The 18,819-nt window shown below is 38.7% G+C and overlaps 1 protein-coding gene across 1 annotated transcript; it reads left to right on the forward strand.

Moving 5' to 3' along the window:
* The first annotated feature begins 235 nt into the window (after nt 1-235).
* DIRAS2 (DIRAS family GTPase 2) lies at nt 236-18,467 on the forward strand. Its single transcript, XM_075411606.1, has 2 exons — nt 236-546; nt 14,118-18,467. Exon 2 carries the CDS (start codon nt 14,157-14,159, stop codon nt 14,754-14,756), a length of 600 nt encoding a protein of 199 aa, XP_075267721.1. The 5' UTR covers nt 236-546; nt 14,118-14,156; the 3' UTR covers nt 14,757-18,467.
* Nucleotides 18,468-18,819: the final 352 nt, after the last annotated feature.

The following is an 18,819-nucleotide window of genomic DNA, read 5'->3' on the forward strand; positions in this document are numbered from 1 at the left end:
TGAGAGAAAAAGGGAGAATTACGGGCACGGGTTGATGTAAACTACAGCTATAAATGACGAACTACAGAATATTCGGGGGCTTAAAGACTAATTGCAGAAAATCTACTAGATTTGTTGAGAAAGCCAGAAAATTACAGCCTGTATACACACAGACATACACATGTATTCCACGATTATTCAGTAGGTGGCAGTTAAAAGCCTGGGTGAGCTCCGCCGTCGCCATTTAAGCGGCACCACCAGCAGAGGCTGGAGCCAGTGCGCCCGTAAAAGCAGAAAGAAAGAGAGGGGCTGCGACCGAGCCGAGGCAGGCGTCACCCAGGGCGCAGGGGCTGGGGAGCAGGCGGGAGCGGAGCCCGCAGCCTCCCGCAGCCTCCGGGCGCACGGCGGGCAGCGGCCGGCGCAGGGGACGGAGCCGCAGCCGCAGCCCCCTCCCGCGATACGGGGGCTCCTTCCTGGTGGAGGGAACCCGGGGCAGAGGGGGGTGAACAGCTGGGCCGATGGCAGGGAGGAACTGAAGAGCGTTTGGAGCGTTCGGTTCCCACACAGGTAAATTTTTTTTTTTTCCCTCCCCCGTTGTTTTTCTGCATCACCTCGTACAACAAACGTAGTTTTGCGTTGAGATTAGAGGTCTTCATTTCCTTTGGCCAAAATCCACAGTCCTCACTCAGGCAAAATTTCCACTGAAGTCAATGGAGTTTTGCGTGAGTTGCGACTGCGAGATTTGATCTAAGCGTGTATCTCGTGTAGAGAACATGCTGTAAGCTGGGGCTGATGAGGAAGCCAAAGGATGGTCATATGCATAATGATCAGTTAAAGGACATAATTTATCTGTGTGCTGGGATGCTAGTAATGGCTTCATAACCCTTTTTTTTAAACTGTCTTTCATTAAAACTCTATGTGTTGATTTTTGCCTTAGATTGTACTGCTGCCGCTGCAGTGGTCTAAGGAGAGATAAGTTGTTTTTTTTTAAAACGAAAGCTACATTTTAACTTACGTGATGAAAAAATACAAAAATGTTGAGTCTGAAGAAGGTACTAGCAGGTGTTGCTTTCTTTGAAACAAATGCGACTTTGCAGAATTCCACTGACAGGCAGGGTATATTTTATTTATTCAGTGGATTGTGCCTCTCTCAATTGCATGAAAGGAAATAAATTGTGAAAGGCCATTCTTAAGTATCTGTGAGTGACTGAATACAGATTTCATAATACTTCCTCTCTTGCTATCTTCCCTATGAAATGTGGGATGCTCTGTATGCTGCAGCACTCAGTCACAGCTGGGTGAGCCCAGAACGGAGCAACGAGATTTGATGTATTTTATTTTTAAATCATTTTCTGAATGTCTTCTTTTCATGAGTACCTAGTCACACATGGATACCTATACGCCTGTTTATAAATGCACACACGTATAGGCATGCAATGTGTGCATCCCCATACCTTTCCGTGTGAACAAAGCTGTTGGCACTGATTGCTCTTATATCTCTGCCAGCGTTTACAGTCTACTGTATCTGGAATGTTTGCAGGTCTCACAATTTTAATTCTGGGTCAGATGGCTACCTTGGCTTCCCCTGCCTCCCCCTCCCCTTTTACTTTTCTGACTGATGAACTTCACTCTTGTCCAGGAGCTGCTCCCCCCTCCCCCAGGGTCCAGCTGTGCTTACTAAATGCAGTAGTGCCCAATTCCTGCAGAATGGCATCCATGCCATCATTCAGGGGCTATGAAATGTGGTGTCCCTTCAGATATCATGCTCTCTCTCACGCTGCACACCACATTTCTGAGGCTCTTGCATGGAGAACTGTTCAAACATGAAACAGGTTCAAATACGCAGCTGCAAATCAATGGTCCCATGGAACTAGGGGAGTGATCGCAATGTACAGCTATTTATCTTCATGCTTGGGAAGAGAGAAGTGAGTATAGATGGGCTGTGAATACACTTAGGCTGGAAGGTTTCAAACCATTAGAGCAGGAAGCTTCTGAAATTACTTTCTTGCTGAAATAACAAAGAAAAAGCTCTAAATGCTTTTCATTTGGAACTTGACGGAAGGGATTATGTGAAATGGCAAAGAACTGGATTTGATAATTGAGAAAGTCTCTTTCAGCACTAAATACCATTCTTAGTTTTCACTGGAAGTTGCCTGCACTATAAAGTCTCCTTGCAAATGCGTCAAGGTCTGTGGAAACACAGTTTTCCATACATCTCACATGAGAGCCAAATGAAAGCGTATTTGTCTTCTAGGTTGTGCTGCACTGCTGTTTACACCAGCAGACACGTAAGTCCTGATGGTCATCAGGCTGAATAATACCCTCTTCTCAGAGTGCAGAGCAGAGCTCTTTAAAGATGTTTGGAGTCCAGAGGCACAGCTTCTTCTGGCCAAGTGATCAAGATGGTGTTACACTGGCACTGCAGTTGCTGTAGCACCAGCAAAACCAGTGGATAACGTATAAACTGATAGTGCTGTTCCTGAAGTTGTCAGTAGAGCTGTTTCTAGTTTCCTTTGAGGATCAGCTGGTAACTTTCTTTTGTGCTAAACAATACAGTGGCCCATGTAAAGATCCCACCATCATGTGTGAAAAAGAAAAGACTCACACTTTCATTGTGACAGAGTATGCGCTATTACCTCAAACTTAGCTTATTTTAAAAAACTGCAATAAACAATAGTCTGGTTCAAAGATGTTCCTACAGAACGACCATATACCCTTTTCCTTTACTTATTTCTCTTTATAACCTGATCCTTTTCTTCCTTTTTTACTGTGTTCATTTACATACTACGCTGGATTGCTTTCAGTTTGCAGTGTACCTCAGGAACTACTCTATCATATGTAGTATGCTGTATTTGAATGTTCCAGCTTCTGCACTGCGTGTGAGTTTCACGCCATATGTACACTTAAACTGAAACGGTATTCACTGTAGGAGATTTGGTTTGGTATGTAGGGCTGATTCCAGATGTTTGTTATTTTCATATTAATACTTTGTATTACTAGGCCTAGTTGAGCAATTATCAGTATTACTCAGAGGAAGAAAAAGGGCAGTTTTGTTAAACAGGAATACATAATTTTAGCAATATTATTATCCCTTTTAAATGAAAAATTTCCTTAAACCTACCAGGAACAAAAAATTCTTGGGATTTTTTTTCCGTTTGTTATTACTTACCTTCCATGGAAATAAAGATTTCTGAGTATTAGTGAACAGATACTTTCACTGCGTTCTTATTATTGCAGTAAAGTTAAAATGCACATTAAATTATCTTACTGCTGGAAAGGCAAAGGAAAAGATACACCAAGTGACAATGTAACTGTACATATGAATTGAAAAAGAACATACTTTATTTTGCCTTTTTGAGAAAACAATTATTAATTTATTTTCAGCCACAAAATGTTGGTTACAGTATAATTCTTGAAATGAGCATCAAAGGAAGACAAGAGCAAAGTGTCCAAAAAGTTGTGTCAAGTCTGTGACAAATGCACTTTTTCACTCACGCTGAGGTCAGGAACACCTGCCCTAGAGGAGATAATTTTGAACTGAATGATAGATTTCTGTATCTGAGAAGAAAATCAGTCTCTGACTGTGCGGGGCTGCAGTATGCAATGGCAGCAAAATGCAATCACCCTCACCCTGGCTGCAGGTAATGGTATTGGCTTTAGCTGAGTCTGAATAAGTGTCAGGGAAGTTATGACAGCCTTATAGCATGCTCATTTAAAACATGTATGTAGTAAAACAGCTGTATGAAAACAGCAAATCGATTGCTGGACTGCAGATATTTCCTTCCCAAAATGTCCAGTAGTTCTGACTTAAAACTAATGTGAAGCTAAGAAAAGCGGACTTACCCTCTTTTATTTATTTTCATTTATATTTATTTATGTTTATTTATTTTCATTTATTTTTATTTGGTTTTGTATTCTTCCCTGAAAATCCAGACTGACAGGTTTTATCTGTTCTGAAAAAGTTAGTAGTTTAAATAATCAAATGTTAACTGCCATCAAAAGATAAAATACTGCTGCAAACCCAGCTAAAAACGATTACAGTTTTCCCAATTTGTTCACTCAAACACAAAAATGCTAGCATGTCTTACTGAGAGAGCATTTTTATTTTTCTGTCTTTAGGATATAGTTTTTATATTTTTGTCTACTGCTACAAGGAAAAGAAACATGAAATGAGAATAAACTACTCTAAAAGCTAAACCTACCTATCTTACTTCAGAATAGAAAGTACTGAAAGCTGGGGCAGTGATGAAGATTAGTATGAAATGTCTTTTCTCTTTGAAAATATTTTAAAAATTTCAGTAACAAAAGTATTCAGTTTGTGAATGACCTGAGAAGCAGTTTTGCAAACTTAAGGAAAATACACTTTAAATTAAAAAGAAAATAAATAAATTTTTGCCCCCAAACCAGGTTTTTGTGAGTTGCACATCATAGACAGCAGATAGGTTCTTCAGAACATTTAGAAACTCCTATCAGAAAGCTGTCATTCCTATATCATACCCCACAGTTATACTTTAATTGCTGTTTTTCAACACTTTCTGACTTGCTGAAGATTTTTGGTGGAAGCACAGGCTTCTTACTAGTGCATGGAAGCATACCAACAATGGGATTGCATTACTTAATTACTTGTCAGTGATCCTTCTGGGTCCTGAAACCTGCTGTGTTAACTTATTCACAAGCTATTTCCCAACAAACCAGTTGCAAAAAGTATTCTGTTGACTGGTAGGGTTTTTGGAGGGCTTGCCATGCACAGCTAGGACAGCAAGACAGATACCGATATTCTCAGTTTAAGCCACGTTATTTTGAATGGGGTATTATTTGGGCTGTGGAAGAGTATCAGAAGTGTTCCAGTGGTCAGGATAGCAGTCAAGCTATGCTTTCCAGCCCAGCAAGGAAAATTAATGATAGGAGTTATATTCATAAGAATAAATCAGAAGCACTTAACCTTTAATAATTCTGTGCAAGTAGTCTCAAATTAACATTAAGGAATTGAGGACTAGAGTGGAAAGGCAAAAGGGCCACTGGTGTTTGTGCAGTTTCCTCTGCTGAATGGAAATCAGTCTTCCACAGATGCATGGTTCTTTTGTGTAAATACACACATTTATATGGAACTAGCTTGTTGCCTATGCTGGAATTTTTATCACGAATCTCACAATATATGGAATTTAACATCCAAAACATCTAGAGTCAAATTATTATTTGTGAAATTTTCCTGCTTAGTTTGATTTTTTTTTTTTGATGTTTTGTATGCATATAACTTCCTCCATTCAGGAAAACTTAAAAGCCACACCTTTTTCCATAAGATGCAGAATAAAAGTCATGTATTTTGGCTAGGGGACATCTGGAGAAGCAGATGATGACTACAGCCTGTAAAGTCATAATTAACTGCTAAAAAGAGTATTCTGCTATTAAAAACCAGAGAGACTGAAAGGTCTAACCGAGTCCCCGATCCTGAATTTATATGAGTGACACATTCCAGTTGGTAACCCTACTAGAACTATTGCTCTACCCAAAGGCGTAATGTCCTACATGTTGAAAGGTGAACACACAACACTGTAAGTTGATCTTTCCATCTTTACTCAGGTAAATTAAATTTGTTGAAAATTGAGCAAAAACTACAGTGTTTGCTCTGTTAAACTGGGGAGAAAACTCAAAAAAATCAGTCCTTTAGGGAGTTGAATACAATGCTGTTATCTTGATGTTTTTATTTCTGTGTGTGAATTCACGAATACCTGCCTACATGGACATAAAATCTTCTGAGACTTTTCTTACTGAGTTTTGACTGTAAGCACCTAAAAGATTAAGATACTAGTTTACCAAAATGTGTGACTAGATAAACAAATATTAGTGTAGCTCCATTGAAGTCAACGAAATGTCTAATGTGCTTAAAGCATAGCTGGAATTTAAAGAGGAACTGATTCATTAATTTCTCCTTTTTTAATTTTAAGATTAGGCAGTCCACTAAATAGGAGGTGGCAGCCAGTGGGACAACTGTCCACCCTGGGTAAACTTAGGATATTTTTGCTGTTTCTGCATGAAAGGAATGTCTTTTCATGTGGTAAGTACATTCAATGATGCTGAATCTTATTTTATGGTAATGGTTCATTAGTACATACCCGTTACTCAAGGGTTAGTTCTGAAAGCTCTTGGGCAACAACAGAGCAAATCGTTTAAGCATACTCCTAATTGTAAAGCTCTTTGTTGGATCAGGTCCAGCACCTTCTGCATTTTCTGCAAATGAATCCTCAGCAGAGAAGGGAATCAACGGACCCTTCTGCATCATTTGTTCTCCCATCATCAGTCCTGCCGCCTTCTTCAACAAGCAATGCCACTTTCAATAAACCTAGTTTCAGAAACCCATGCTACGTATTGCCCCTGTAGAAAACTCATCTAATTCTCTCGCTTTTCTTTTTCCAGTTGTTTCTTGCCTAGTGAAACAGTTTCTGCCACAATGTCTGCTGGACATATTTTAGCCCAAGATCTAGTCAAGATTTTCTTACAGTGACAGCTATGTGTTTAGGTGTTTTTGTTTTACCAAGGAATCCATTTGGTGTGATGATTTGTAGGGCTTCAAACAATTTTGAAAAGACATTGTTTTGAATTTTCAACATCTGTGTGAAGAAAATATGATTTGCTAAAGCAGAGCACAGCATCGGTGACCACAGAACAGCATAAGGGCTGAATGTTCTGAGGACAATATTCTACTTCTGTAAATACAGAACAAAACTGTGACAAATTACTCTGAAAGATTCTTATCCTTTCTATTACTCTTCTGTGCTAGGCCAGCAGTGCGAAAGGAATCTGCAAAACTTCTCAGAGAACTTCTCTGAAAAAACTTTTTAAAATTGATGTCCTGGCTTAATATCTAGGCTGTATCTCTAGTGTAGCATGGACATTTGTAACATAGTGAAGAATCTCTCCCAAAATACAAGACACACTTTAGCCAGCATTGACAAAATGGATAAATTTTTATTTTTCTTCCCTTTTTATTTGTTAGATATTTAAAAGCAAACACTAAGATCACCTAGGCCACACTCCCCCAAAGCACACACTTTGTTTGCTGATATTCTGGTCATGCAGGGCAGTTCTAGCTTTCTCCTCTGCCTCAGTCCCATCCAGTTTTGTACAGACTCAGCCACTACTTTCATTTCAGTTAGAAAATTCTAAATGGTTAATTTTATATGCAAATTCAAATATTGTAGAGAGTATAGCTCTAAATCAGAAACTATTTCAATTGCAAGAAATTGAGTTTGTTGTTTGCATTTGTGCTTCCTATGAGTATGATGAATAAGAAGAACGTCTGATTTTGTCTATTATTTCAGAAGATCAAGGAAGTATTACAGCAAGAACAGGGCATCAGAGAAAAACACAGGTTTATGACATGCAACCTTATTTATTTTTTGTTTCCAGAGAAGATGCCATTTTCCCTGTTACTTAGTCTGGTCTGCTTCCTTCTGGCTGATGATATAAAGTTAGCATTGCTTTTCTCTCAAACTATAACTGAGAAAACACTCTCTGTCATTTTCTGCCGTGACCTATTATGCCATCCAGTTTTGTATTGACTCTGAAAATAAATTGGGAACTCCAGAAGCCTCTGTTCATTCAGATCTTTTTTTTGGCCACACTGAGTAACTTCTACAGGGATCTCAATTAAACTCAGGTTAAAAAAAACAGATCAGAAGAATGTACACGATTTAAGCACTTTCTTAAGGGCTTTGTTGAACTGAGACCTACAGTTCGTGCGAACAGTGCCCATCTTCCTTTTCACAGTAACAGCACTTTATATGACACTAACTCACCTGTTTTTCAGTAAACCAGTATGTTTGTGCTTGGCAATTCAGTGCTGGAAATTTTCAAGTAGATTTAATCTTCACTGATCATGCAGTATTGCCGTTATTTTGAAACACCATTCTTCACCATCCTCCAGTGTTAATTGAAATCAATGTTAACATTGGGCAAGATTCAGTGCCCAATTGCATAAACTTTGGTCTTGGAGGGAGTCCTAGTATGAGCTTTTAGACTAATGCAAAAACAAAGCTATTACTATGAAACAAAAGCAAAACTGGTGCTGGAGTCCAAGAAGCTTCTGGAAGCAACCAATTTAACTAATAGCATTTCAGCAGCAGCAGCATAATCACATTTCCTAAAGGAATGAGATGCTTTTCAGACAGTTACCATTACATGGAACAGCTGTGGGCAAAGAATTCTTTTTAGCAATAAAACAAGATACTTAGTTAAAACTGCACTGGAGACAGTGAGAAAACCCAGAGGACTCTTAGGTCAAATGGCTTAATGATCTCTAGCACTGCATAAATACCTTGAGCAAAATACAGTCAATCACTGTCTTCAAATCCCACTTCACACTATTATGTGAAAGACTCTTTTGCATTTCAAGACTTCTTGTTTTTTTTGTAGGGAGAAAGTGTGATCCAAAACACATGACACACCTCCCTATATTTCTGGCTTTTAAAGAAATCTTAAAAGCTGTTACAATTATGAATAAATAATATTTAGCCCAATATTTGTTGTCCAACAATCTCTGGATAGTATCTGCTAACAAAAGTATCAGAAACTTGAATTCAAGTGCAAGGAAGTCACCAGTATATAAACATCTTGAAAACAAGGTGTGATGTCAGAATAACTTACCAAGCTGAAATTTTGATACGGCACAGCAAATTCAGGAAACAGTTTTAGTCTAAATGCATCAAATAGTTCTAACTACCCTCATTAGCACTGTCAATCCATGCATAACTACTCATGCTGATGTGACTTGGCCAGTCATCCTCCTATTTTATAAACATGCAAAGCAAAAAGAGGAGGTATTTTGAATGAATACTTATCTCTGGCCAAGGCTTTCTCAAATATCAATGACACAGGCATTAATAGTATGAAAATATTCTTCTCTGTTGACAAAGATGGCAAAAACAACACATGCATAATGCCACAGCTGACATAAATCAGAAGTGTTACAGCATTTAATCAGTGAAGAAGTCATGATTTATACCAGCTGATCATCAAGAAGCAGAATTTCAAGGAATGTTTTGTACAGTATCAGAATAAAAAAAGCGCTTTCCACGTGGACTAGAACCTCATGTTGTGAGAAAATCTGTTTTAACTGTTACCATTTTGTCTTCAAACATGTCCAACTTTCCATTGATTTGAAAACACCAAAGCAAACAAAGAAAAAGAAAAAAAAATGAGTGAAAAGGTGAGTCTTGCAGTAAAACATGAAAACACCGAAGTAGGAAAATCACCTTTCTTTCAGTCCACATTCATTTGCAGATATGGTGAAAACAGTACTTGAGAAATGCCTGTTCATATACACAACAAGTGAAAACTCCTTGGGGAGCTCGCTTTCCCTCTTTGACATAAATAGTGTGTACCTTTTCCAATTCTGGTGTCGTGAAACGGCCTTTAACCTTACAACCATGCTGAAATCCATCGAATCTGTAAGTACATTTTGTATTATTCTTCACCTTGCACCTCAAAATCAGTGACTGACATGACATTATTTTACCTGAGGAAAAAGAGCTTTCAGGAAATGAATAAGCAGCATCTGACAATTGCTGTGTTACATATCAGACTGATATCTCAGTAGGACATCATAAAACCTCAAGAGCTGGATCAGTAGACGCAATCAAAGCCTCTGACTCCAGACAGCAAAGGTCGTATCAGATAGTTTTATAAAACAAATACTACCTTAAAAGATACGATCTAGCCAAACAATATCAAAGACATTTGCAACCTGTGACATTTCATGGAAGTTTAACAATGCAAACATGATGAAAATCTTTTGCAACAAATCCAAAACTGGAAAGACAGGAGAGTGAGCAATTTTTTCTACACCTACATTCAAGTGCAAACTGGAAGGTCTCACCAGCTGTGAGATTCTAATCTGCTGTTACACTAAGGTGAGTATTCAAATAGATTAACCTCCAGAAGTTACATTTCATCCTCCCTATACTTTATGCCCGTTACAGCATGTGCTATTTGTGGCTTAAATACAAACACGAGGCAAGCCATAAATAGAACTGATGGAAAAGTTAGACCATAAAAAACAATTAAAGGTAGGAGATAACTGTGGAGATCCAGTGGCTACGTACAGGATCAAAGATTTAGTAAATGCTAACGCACCCACGTGTAATTAGTCACCCAAAGAATGTTAAGAGTTTGAACCATCAAGTGCTTAATCTGCAATACGACATACTTTGTTTAACATTTAAAATGCATGTTTTTGTTATAGCTATATAACAAAATAACTGATTTTATATCAAAGTGACTCAGTCCTTCAACCGCATCTTCCTGTTAGAACAGTCCTTCAGTTCTTTTACCTGGCATGTCAGAAACAGACAGGGAAAGAATGCAGAGCAGTGTAAAGGTCTGTAGTTGAGTCTGAACTGGAGGCAGCCTTTTGTCCTGGTGAACAGCCCGTCCAGCTCACTCACAGCAGCTGAGCTAGAGTGGCTAGAGCCTTGTGCTGGCTGAGCATCTGCAGAAAACAGAGCTACGTCAGCAGAGGTGTGTGGACACTCACTGACTTGCTCAGCTTTGCAACCAAACAATTAAAAAATTATGGGTATGGATGTATGTTGTGAAAAGTGCTTTGCCTTTTTAAGTGAGGATAATTTTGTTGAACTGGCACCACAGAGGATAATAGTAATTTTTCACTGATGTAGTTTGTGAAAGTAGCACAGGCAATGAATGAGGCTTTTATACATGCAAATTCCAGAATGTCAGTTCTAAAGTTTAAAAAGCCACTGCTGTTTTCTATGAACAGATCATGAAACAGACAGGTACTCAAAATATGAATCAGAGAGGCTATTGTACACCTGAAATTCAGACTTCTTTAAAGTTACTTTTTCCATACCCATGTTGGCCAGTATATTGAAAGCTGATGAAACAATGTGATGCTTCATTTCATCCTGTTGTATGTTTTAGTTAATGTGTTTTCAGACAAAGAAAAATTAATATGCTAATAGGGAATTATAAAAAGCATTAACAAACACACGGTTTGGAAGGCACAGGGAAGGCACAGTTTGGGGGCACTGAGCAGCAGCCCCTCAAAACCCGTGAAGAAGACAGAGTCAAACTCTTCACAGCAATGGACAGTGGGAGGAAGAGAAACAGCAGGCAGGAATTGAAACACAAGTAGTTCAGAGTAGATAGAAGGGGATAAAATCACTCTGAGGGTAATTTAGCAGTGGAGCACATTGCTCAGAGAGGCTGTGGGAAATATTGGAGGTTTTCAAACCCAGACAGAACAAGAGGACCTTCACAGCTGACCCTACTGTAACCAGCAGGCTGGACCAGAGACCTCCTCGGATCCCTCCCAGCCTGATTGTCCTTTGATTCTATGGTCATTTCTAAAGACAGCCTGCGAAATCTCCCTAAGCAATAGGTGTGCTCTTCTCACCACTGTAAAGTTTTCCTGTTGTCTTATGAGAATCTCTTCTACAGAAAAAGCCCATTAATTCCAGTTTTTTTCTCTATGGATGCACACTTTCCCTCTTTGAAACAGCTTACTATGTATTTGAAGACTCTTACCAGGCCATTTTAGGTTCCCTTAGAAGCTTTTTGGATGTTTAATACTTCACACCATTAAGTGCGACATTTCAATTTCTTCTAACTTTTGAGCAACCATAGGTACCAGTTTTCCTGGAGATTCCTGAGTATGCTTAAAGCACGAAGTTTAATATAGCAGAAGTACACTCAGCTAGCATTTAAAATTTTATTTCTCTATTCCTTGTTTCACTGATTTTCGTAGTAAAAATTTTCATAGTGCATTTTTCCTCATCATCCCATGGTTCCTAGGCTATGTGTTACCTGATCGTGCAACGCTGAAGCTGTTTCTGAGCTGAAATAGCCGTGTCTTTCTCTCTTGCCTTTTTGCTTACGAAAATTATTAAACTACAGTTCTTATGGTAGCTCATTCTGTACAGTCACCCATGACTCTAAGCTCTGCGGCTGTTCTGAATTTGCATGTTTGCAGCTCTTAGGTACAGATTTATTCTCAGTGGACTAGCTTCTTGTTAGCTTCCGCTGTTCTCATTTCTTGCTACCTACTTTGGGGTGTGGTTTTTCTGTTTTCTCAACAGCATGAGCTGCTTGCCCATTTTGCTTGTTCCTCAGAGGAGTTCCCTCTTATAGAAAAATGTACACCACTTTTCTGAGACTACTTTTCTCTCCGTTCCTTGAATTCTGCTGTCAGAGAGAAACAATTTTGCTTCAGTGCCTCAGGATGAACACTTATTTTTCAAGCTTTCCTATATAAAACAGGTCTCTGAGAGTGACAGTGACTGCAGCACAGGAGAGATGGAAGGGGCGAAGCTGCCTTCTGCCTGAAGCCAGGCTGGGTAGACAGAGCTGTGACAGCTCTCCACTTTGCCTCAGGATCAGCATCCTCAGTTGCACTGGTTATTCTGCCTACGGTGTGGCAGATGAGGAAGTATGACTCCTTCATCCAACACACTGTGTAAAGACAGATGTTTCCAGCTTACTCGGACATTAGAATTACGACGGAATGTGATGTTCTGGACAAGAAGGAGAACAAAATCAGGGTATGCTTGAACAGCAAAGTGAAGGCGTTGGTACAGTGTGGGTAGCCATAGCTTTAATCAAACTGGCACCGGCAGCAATGGCATCAAAGATGCAGAAGCACAGAATTCGGTGTGGACTGGAAAGGGGGAGAAGGTCATAGGAGCTCCACTCACATCCTTACGTCTACAGCGTCACTCCTATTCTCCCCGTGCTAGACAGGTAAAGGGTAACTTAAAATCCTGTCCCAGAATGCAATCACTCCTTCTGCTGCAGTGAAGAAACAGCTTGAAGGCTTTTCTTATTCATTAGGAAATCCCTTTGGGCTGTTCTGGATTAACTGCTAACCAGAAACATTGCAACAGGCAAATTCAATCACCTAGCACCATTAGAGCACTTAGATAAGGTTCCCTATTAAATCAACCCGGTTTCCTAAGAACAGATATAGGTGGAGCAAATTTTGCGGTTCGTTCTACATGTACTTTTTATATATGTAGCTTTGGTCTCAAAAGTAACAATACCCTAGACTCTCTTCAGCTTCTAGGGTTCAAGTTTTAATGTTTATTTGCTTAAATCTCACTAAATATAGAAAGAGGCTTGTACATGCTGTGTACCTGATGAGCTGCTACTGATGGAAGAATAAATTCACATTTATTTCAATGAATTCTAAAACAGTTACAGCTTGCAACCCTGTGAAAGCTTTTCCATTTCTGTTACCTAATAATGATGGCGGTATCTGTGGTCCTACTGTTTACAGACTGCAACTGTACACTTACAGTGTAAGTGAACTGACATCAGGGATCACAGAGTTCTGTGACCTTTGATATGTGTGCCAACCTTGACAGTATAAGCCACTCATAAAAGTTGTGAAGACGCCTGCATAACCTTTCTGACAAGTGTAGCATGTCTCCAGCCAAATATAATCTGCTGTGAAATAAAGATTAGAATGAAAAGGCAGACTGAACACAACCAATCTCGGTTTACCAAAATGTACTCTTGGACCTGACATCCAAGTGGAAAACCACACTGAAGTGGGACACACATTCCCAAAGACTTAGAAACAAAGCATACTTGATGCTGTTACTGAAGAAGCTACAAATACATCTTAGATGTCATTCAGGAGCGTTGTCCAGTTGTAGAGGAAATAAATTCCCTAAATACTGAGGAGATGGCATGTTTAGAGTAATTGACTGTATACTGGTGTGTTTCAACAATGATTTGAGGACACTTGTTTTAGAGACAGAAGAGTAATTTATTTTCTGCAATTTATTTGGGCCTGAGCCTTCTTGAAATACCGTTTCCCAGACGCAGCTTTTTATTTCTGGGGAGATTAGTCCAGTAGAAAACATACTGAAACTCACAATGTTAATTTAAAAGAAGTCACAAAGTGATGGTCTTTTGTTACCAGTCCAGGCTGGATTGCAAGTCCTAAATTAGCTGCTGAAATAAAGAATTCTGTAACTCACTACACGTCCTCTTAAATTATTACAACTAGTAAGCCATTCCTTACATCACATTCGTCTTATTGGGAACGATATCACAAAGTGCAGCCTCCAAGGTACCTGTATTAATGTCTGTCTTGTTTTTTTTGTAATTTTCTTTCCTAGATTTTTCCCTCTAGCAGAGCAACAGACACACCGAGAAACATGCCTGAGCAAAGCAACGATTACAGGGTTGTTGTGTTTGGAGCCGGAGGAGTGGGCAAAAGTTCTTTGGTCTTGAGATTTGTGAAGGGCACTTTCAGGGAAAGCTATATCCCTACCATTGAAGACACCTATCGGCAGGTGATCAGCTGTGACAAGAGCATATGCACTTTGCAGATAACCGATACTACAGGGAGCCATCAATTTCCAGCCATGCAACGTCTTTCTATTTCTAAAGGACATGCCTTCATTTTGGTTTACTCTATCACCAGCCGGCAGTCCTTGGAGGAACTCAAACCAATCTATGAACAAATATGTCAGATTAAAGGAGACGTAGAAAGCATTCCAATAATGCTGGTGGGGAACAAAAACGATGAGAACCAAAACCGAGAGGTGGACAGCAGTGAAGGAGAAGCCATGGCTAAGAAGTGGAAATGTGCCTTCATGGAGACCTCTGCCAAGCTGAATCACAACGTGAAAGAGTTATTCCAAGAACTGCTAAACCTAGAGAAACGCAGGACTGTGAGTTTACAAATTGATGGCAAAAAAAGCAAGCAGCAGAAAAGGAAAGAGAAGCTGAAAGGCAAATGTGTGGTGATGTGAAATTGTACTGTCAGAAGTCGTTCATGCAGTCTCACCTGTCTGACAATACCCATATAAAACCTACAGGCAGCAAGCAACCATGCAAGACCCTATTTATTAGTATCTGTTTTAAAACAAATATCTGAAATTTGAAAAAATGAGTTACTGTTGTTACTATGAAAAAAGCCAACGATTAAAACATCATGTACTCTGGCTATCAGCGAAAAAATCGGGAAGTAAAAGAAAGATGGGCCAAGGTATCCAACTTTGTAATTTACTGAAGAAATTTCATCCTAACCATAATGTGAAAGATTTGGAAAATCAGCTTCATATTATTTATGTTTGCATACAACTGCCAGAGGATGCAATGTGTAATGTTAGAATAAAAACAAAGAAATGGCCGTGAAGAAACCTAGAATGTGTAAATGCATGCTGGGTGGTGTTATCACGTCCTTTAAGAATGCTGTGGACAAACAATTCTGTGCAATTTCCATTGCTGACTGGTGGTGCAGTGTGCATAAGGTAGTCTCGGAACTGCCAAATGAAAGAACTATTTCACACTAGAAGGAAGTGTGGGGGTGGCACGGTTAAAAGGAACAGATATCCTCTCTACCCCCCAGCATGAGATTTCTGTCTAGCACGATGAGGTACTTGAACTGAGGGATGAGGAAAAGCCAGCCCCTCTGGAAGAGATGGAGATTGTCTCCTTTTCTGGACCTAGCGCTTGAAGAATGACCTGTGCTTCTGGCCTCAGTATGTTTCAGAAGAGCAGATGTTTGCCTGCAGAGAATGTCAGACTGTATAAAAAAGGTGTACATATGTTAACAGAACGCTTCCACAGGGAAGACTGGCTGGGGAGTCGCCTATAAAATCCTCTATGGGAAAGGCTCAGTTCAAATGCTGCTGTTGGTTAAGTGAACACATGGTGTGATTAGTGAATGAACAGATAGTCTATTGAACTGGTGGTTCAGTTGGAGAGGGGTCAGTCTATTATAGAAAGTTTTTATTCAAATTACCAGATTAGTGGAGTGAAACTTCTTTGCATTGCTATATTCCAATTAGAATGGTTTTGCATTCATGCACTACTAGGTCTATTGCCTTTATATAACCTGAAGGGGTTTATATTCACCATTTAAACTCATGATTTGAACTGCTGTGATTATTTATAGAACCAAATCCTATATATGGAGTTAGGGCCCACATGAGTGTCTTGGACATTTGCTGGGACAAATACTACAGGATTTGGCATAATAAGAGTTGCAGTCATTACTGTGTTACAATGCAATAAAAAGCTCAGAACAGAAAAAATCTGTTTTAAACCACTCTGTCAGGGGAAACTGCTCTTCTCAAAAACTGTAGAAGGGGAAAAAGTGTACAAAATGGGAGCTTTTCTGGATCCCTCTCCAAAGCTTTTTAAAAAAGTAACATGAATGAGTGAAGTATGTATCCTACTGATAACTAAGACCATCTAAGATGAAAGAAGTACATACATTTTTTAAAGGACACATCAAAATTGTATAAGCTACAATTTGCACCTTAGGAACTGCTCTGAAGTAATAAAAACAAACCACCATATTTTTAGTAAATGTTTATGTCAAAATCATAATGTAGGAAATAGCAGTCAAGTGTAAGTAATATTAGTATGCATGCTGTTGCATTATAAATATCTTCTAGGAGCTCTTCAAATGCAGTATTTGCATCAAATATTGTTATCTTATTCCTCTCGTAGTTATTGCCTGCTTACCTTCCACCTTTCAGAAAAAAGTGCAGATATTTCACGGGCAGAGTGATAATACACATTTCTTTGAGCAAGAATTGCTATTAGCACTGTCTAGAAAGGAGCACAAGTTTTGTCGTTCACTCTGAAGAAATTCTGGCACTGTTAAAATCACGCGTAGAACTCCTACTGATTTCAAAGAAGACAATTTTGTGTGTTTACTTCATAGCATTACAACAGAAAATTTGAGAGAGCATGAAAAATAGCTAACACTCTTCCTTAACAATAAATTCCTAGCTCTCACACGATCCTTTTTCTGCATAAATCTCAAAGCACTTTACAAGATGGACAGCATCATTATCTTAGCTTCTCAGGTGGTGAAACCGAGCCACGAAGAGAGGAAGCAACTGCACACAGGTTACCCAGAAGGCTAGCAGCAGACAAAAGCAAATCTCCTCAGTCCCAGTCCAGTACTCGCTCTGTGTTTGGTCAGACTGTCTCTTCACATTCGTAAATAGTTTCTAAAACAGGTAAAGAATCCTGATATGGCTTATATAACTCAGTGCATCTTTTTCTTGTCAGTCAATAGATCAAACAGTATTTCTGGTTCAGGGATGCAAAACATTTAAAAGCACTACATTTAGTAAGACTTTTATAAATGTTTACACATCTAGTCTGTTTGTAAGCAAATGTCTGACAATATTTATCCTCACAGCACTGGATTCCACTAACGAGACTGGAAAATCAAAAGAACGATCACACTTAAGGAGTAACGGGTCACATACAGAGGTCAGCAGTACAGAGGTCTCCCGCTGATGCTAACACACTGGTCCCAAAGGTCATCACGCATGGCACATGCCTAAGGAGCCAGTGTGGAATAATGACAGGAACTCAGAGAACAAAAAGGTCATATAAAGACAAAGATCCCTTTAACATTATTACTTTAACTGGAGGAATTATTTACATGGTAAAGCATCTTGCGGATGTAGGATACAGGGGATCTGAATTACTCAAAATGTTAAGACTGCAAGGACATTATGGGCTGAAATTTGGCCCTGGACTTTTTTTGAATGTGCCTTGTAGCAAAAAAAGAGCAATTGTTTGGTGAAGGTGGAAATAAAACAAGTAGGCTTGAGGACCATTTCCTTTAATTCCCAGTTGATTCCTCACCTGCTACAGAAGCCATGGACTTGCGTATATCAAAGCAAGGCCAGTACAGAAGCAATATTACTCATGGACCACAGATTCGAAAGGGAACACATTTTATACCCTTGCATTGTCATCCTAGTTTGTACTACTAGATTTCTTACATACTTCTGAGCTGGTTTAAAACATTTGTTTTGCTATTACTTATACAATTATATTTTTTTTTTAATACAGGGAAAAAACTGTAAGGTAAATAAAATATACAGCTTTATTACACTTTGTGTTTTATTTGGGAATGTGATATCAGTATAATAAACTCTTTAAAATGTACAGAGAAAATAGGACATATTTAACACATGTAAGATCTGCAGTGAATTTTAGTACCCAGAAAACATGATCTAGACAAAATGACTCTTTACAACGCATGACTTTTATATGTCTATATGAAATATTAAGATATATAGTTATCATGAAAATGTGTTGTTTGCAATTTCATTAGCAAATGTTTTATTCAAAAGCCCTGGATATAAAGTCGTTTGTGCCTACAGGTTTCTATGTTTCTGGTGATGTTCCAAATATACAAAATAAAGTTTTAAATGGAAATACAAGTTTGGAAGAGGCCTTGTTGTACCTGCACTGTGTTTGTTTCATAAGTGTATGAAGTATGTATCTTTTATAAGTTGTAAAGGCAATTCTCTAAATGAAAAAAGATTCTTACGTTTTAGGCAGTGTCCTAAAGTCTTCAGCTGTACAAATCAGACTCCTGAAAAGTCCTGAGAGAACTGCAGAATGCTATCTTGACTAACATTTACCTTTGTTTTATTTTACTGTGGCAAACTGCTACACTTTCAAAGCAATCTACCTTCATAAATCAAAGATTATCAGTGGATGTTTCTTTTGACCATCAAAAAGCAAAATAGTTCTTGAAGTTAGCCTAGTTTTATTATTTGTTTAAAAATAATGACAGATAAAACTTGGTCCTTGTGCAAAATTAAAACTTAGTACATGGATCCTGCTGTTCCTCCTTATTTCTACTGAATTCCTGATGTTTTTGCAAAATTTCCTAGTACTGGATATTGTATTACCACCTGTTGCAAAAAAAGCCAAATATAATACTTTAACACTTCTTGGAATTCAGAAGATGTGTAACAGTTGTTCAGGTAAACACCAATTTCTGTATGCAAGCAATAATTAATACTCAGCATAGGGAGGGATCAACAA

This window comes from Opisthocomus hoazin, chromosome Z, assembly GCF_030867145.1.
Source record: "Opisthocomus hoazin isolate bOpiHoa1 chromosome Z, bOpiHoa1.hap1, whole genome shotgun sequence".
Taxonomy (NCBI): domain Eukaryota; kingdom Metazoa; phylum Chordata; class Aves; order Opisthocomiformes; family Opisthocomidae; genus Opisthocomus; species Opisthocomus hoazin.

Bases quoted from the DNA above. Each gene is read 5' to 3' on its own strand.
- DIRAS2 (XM_075411606.1), top strand. From the start codon at position 14,157: ATGCCTGAGCAAAGCAACGATTACAGGGTTGTTGTGTTTGGAGCCGGA.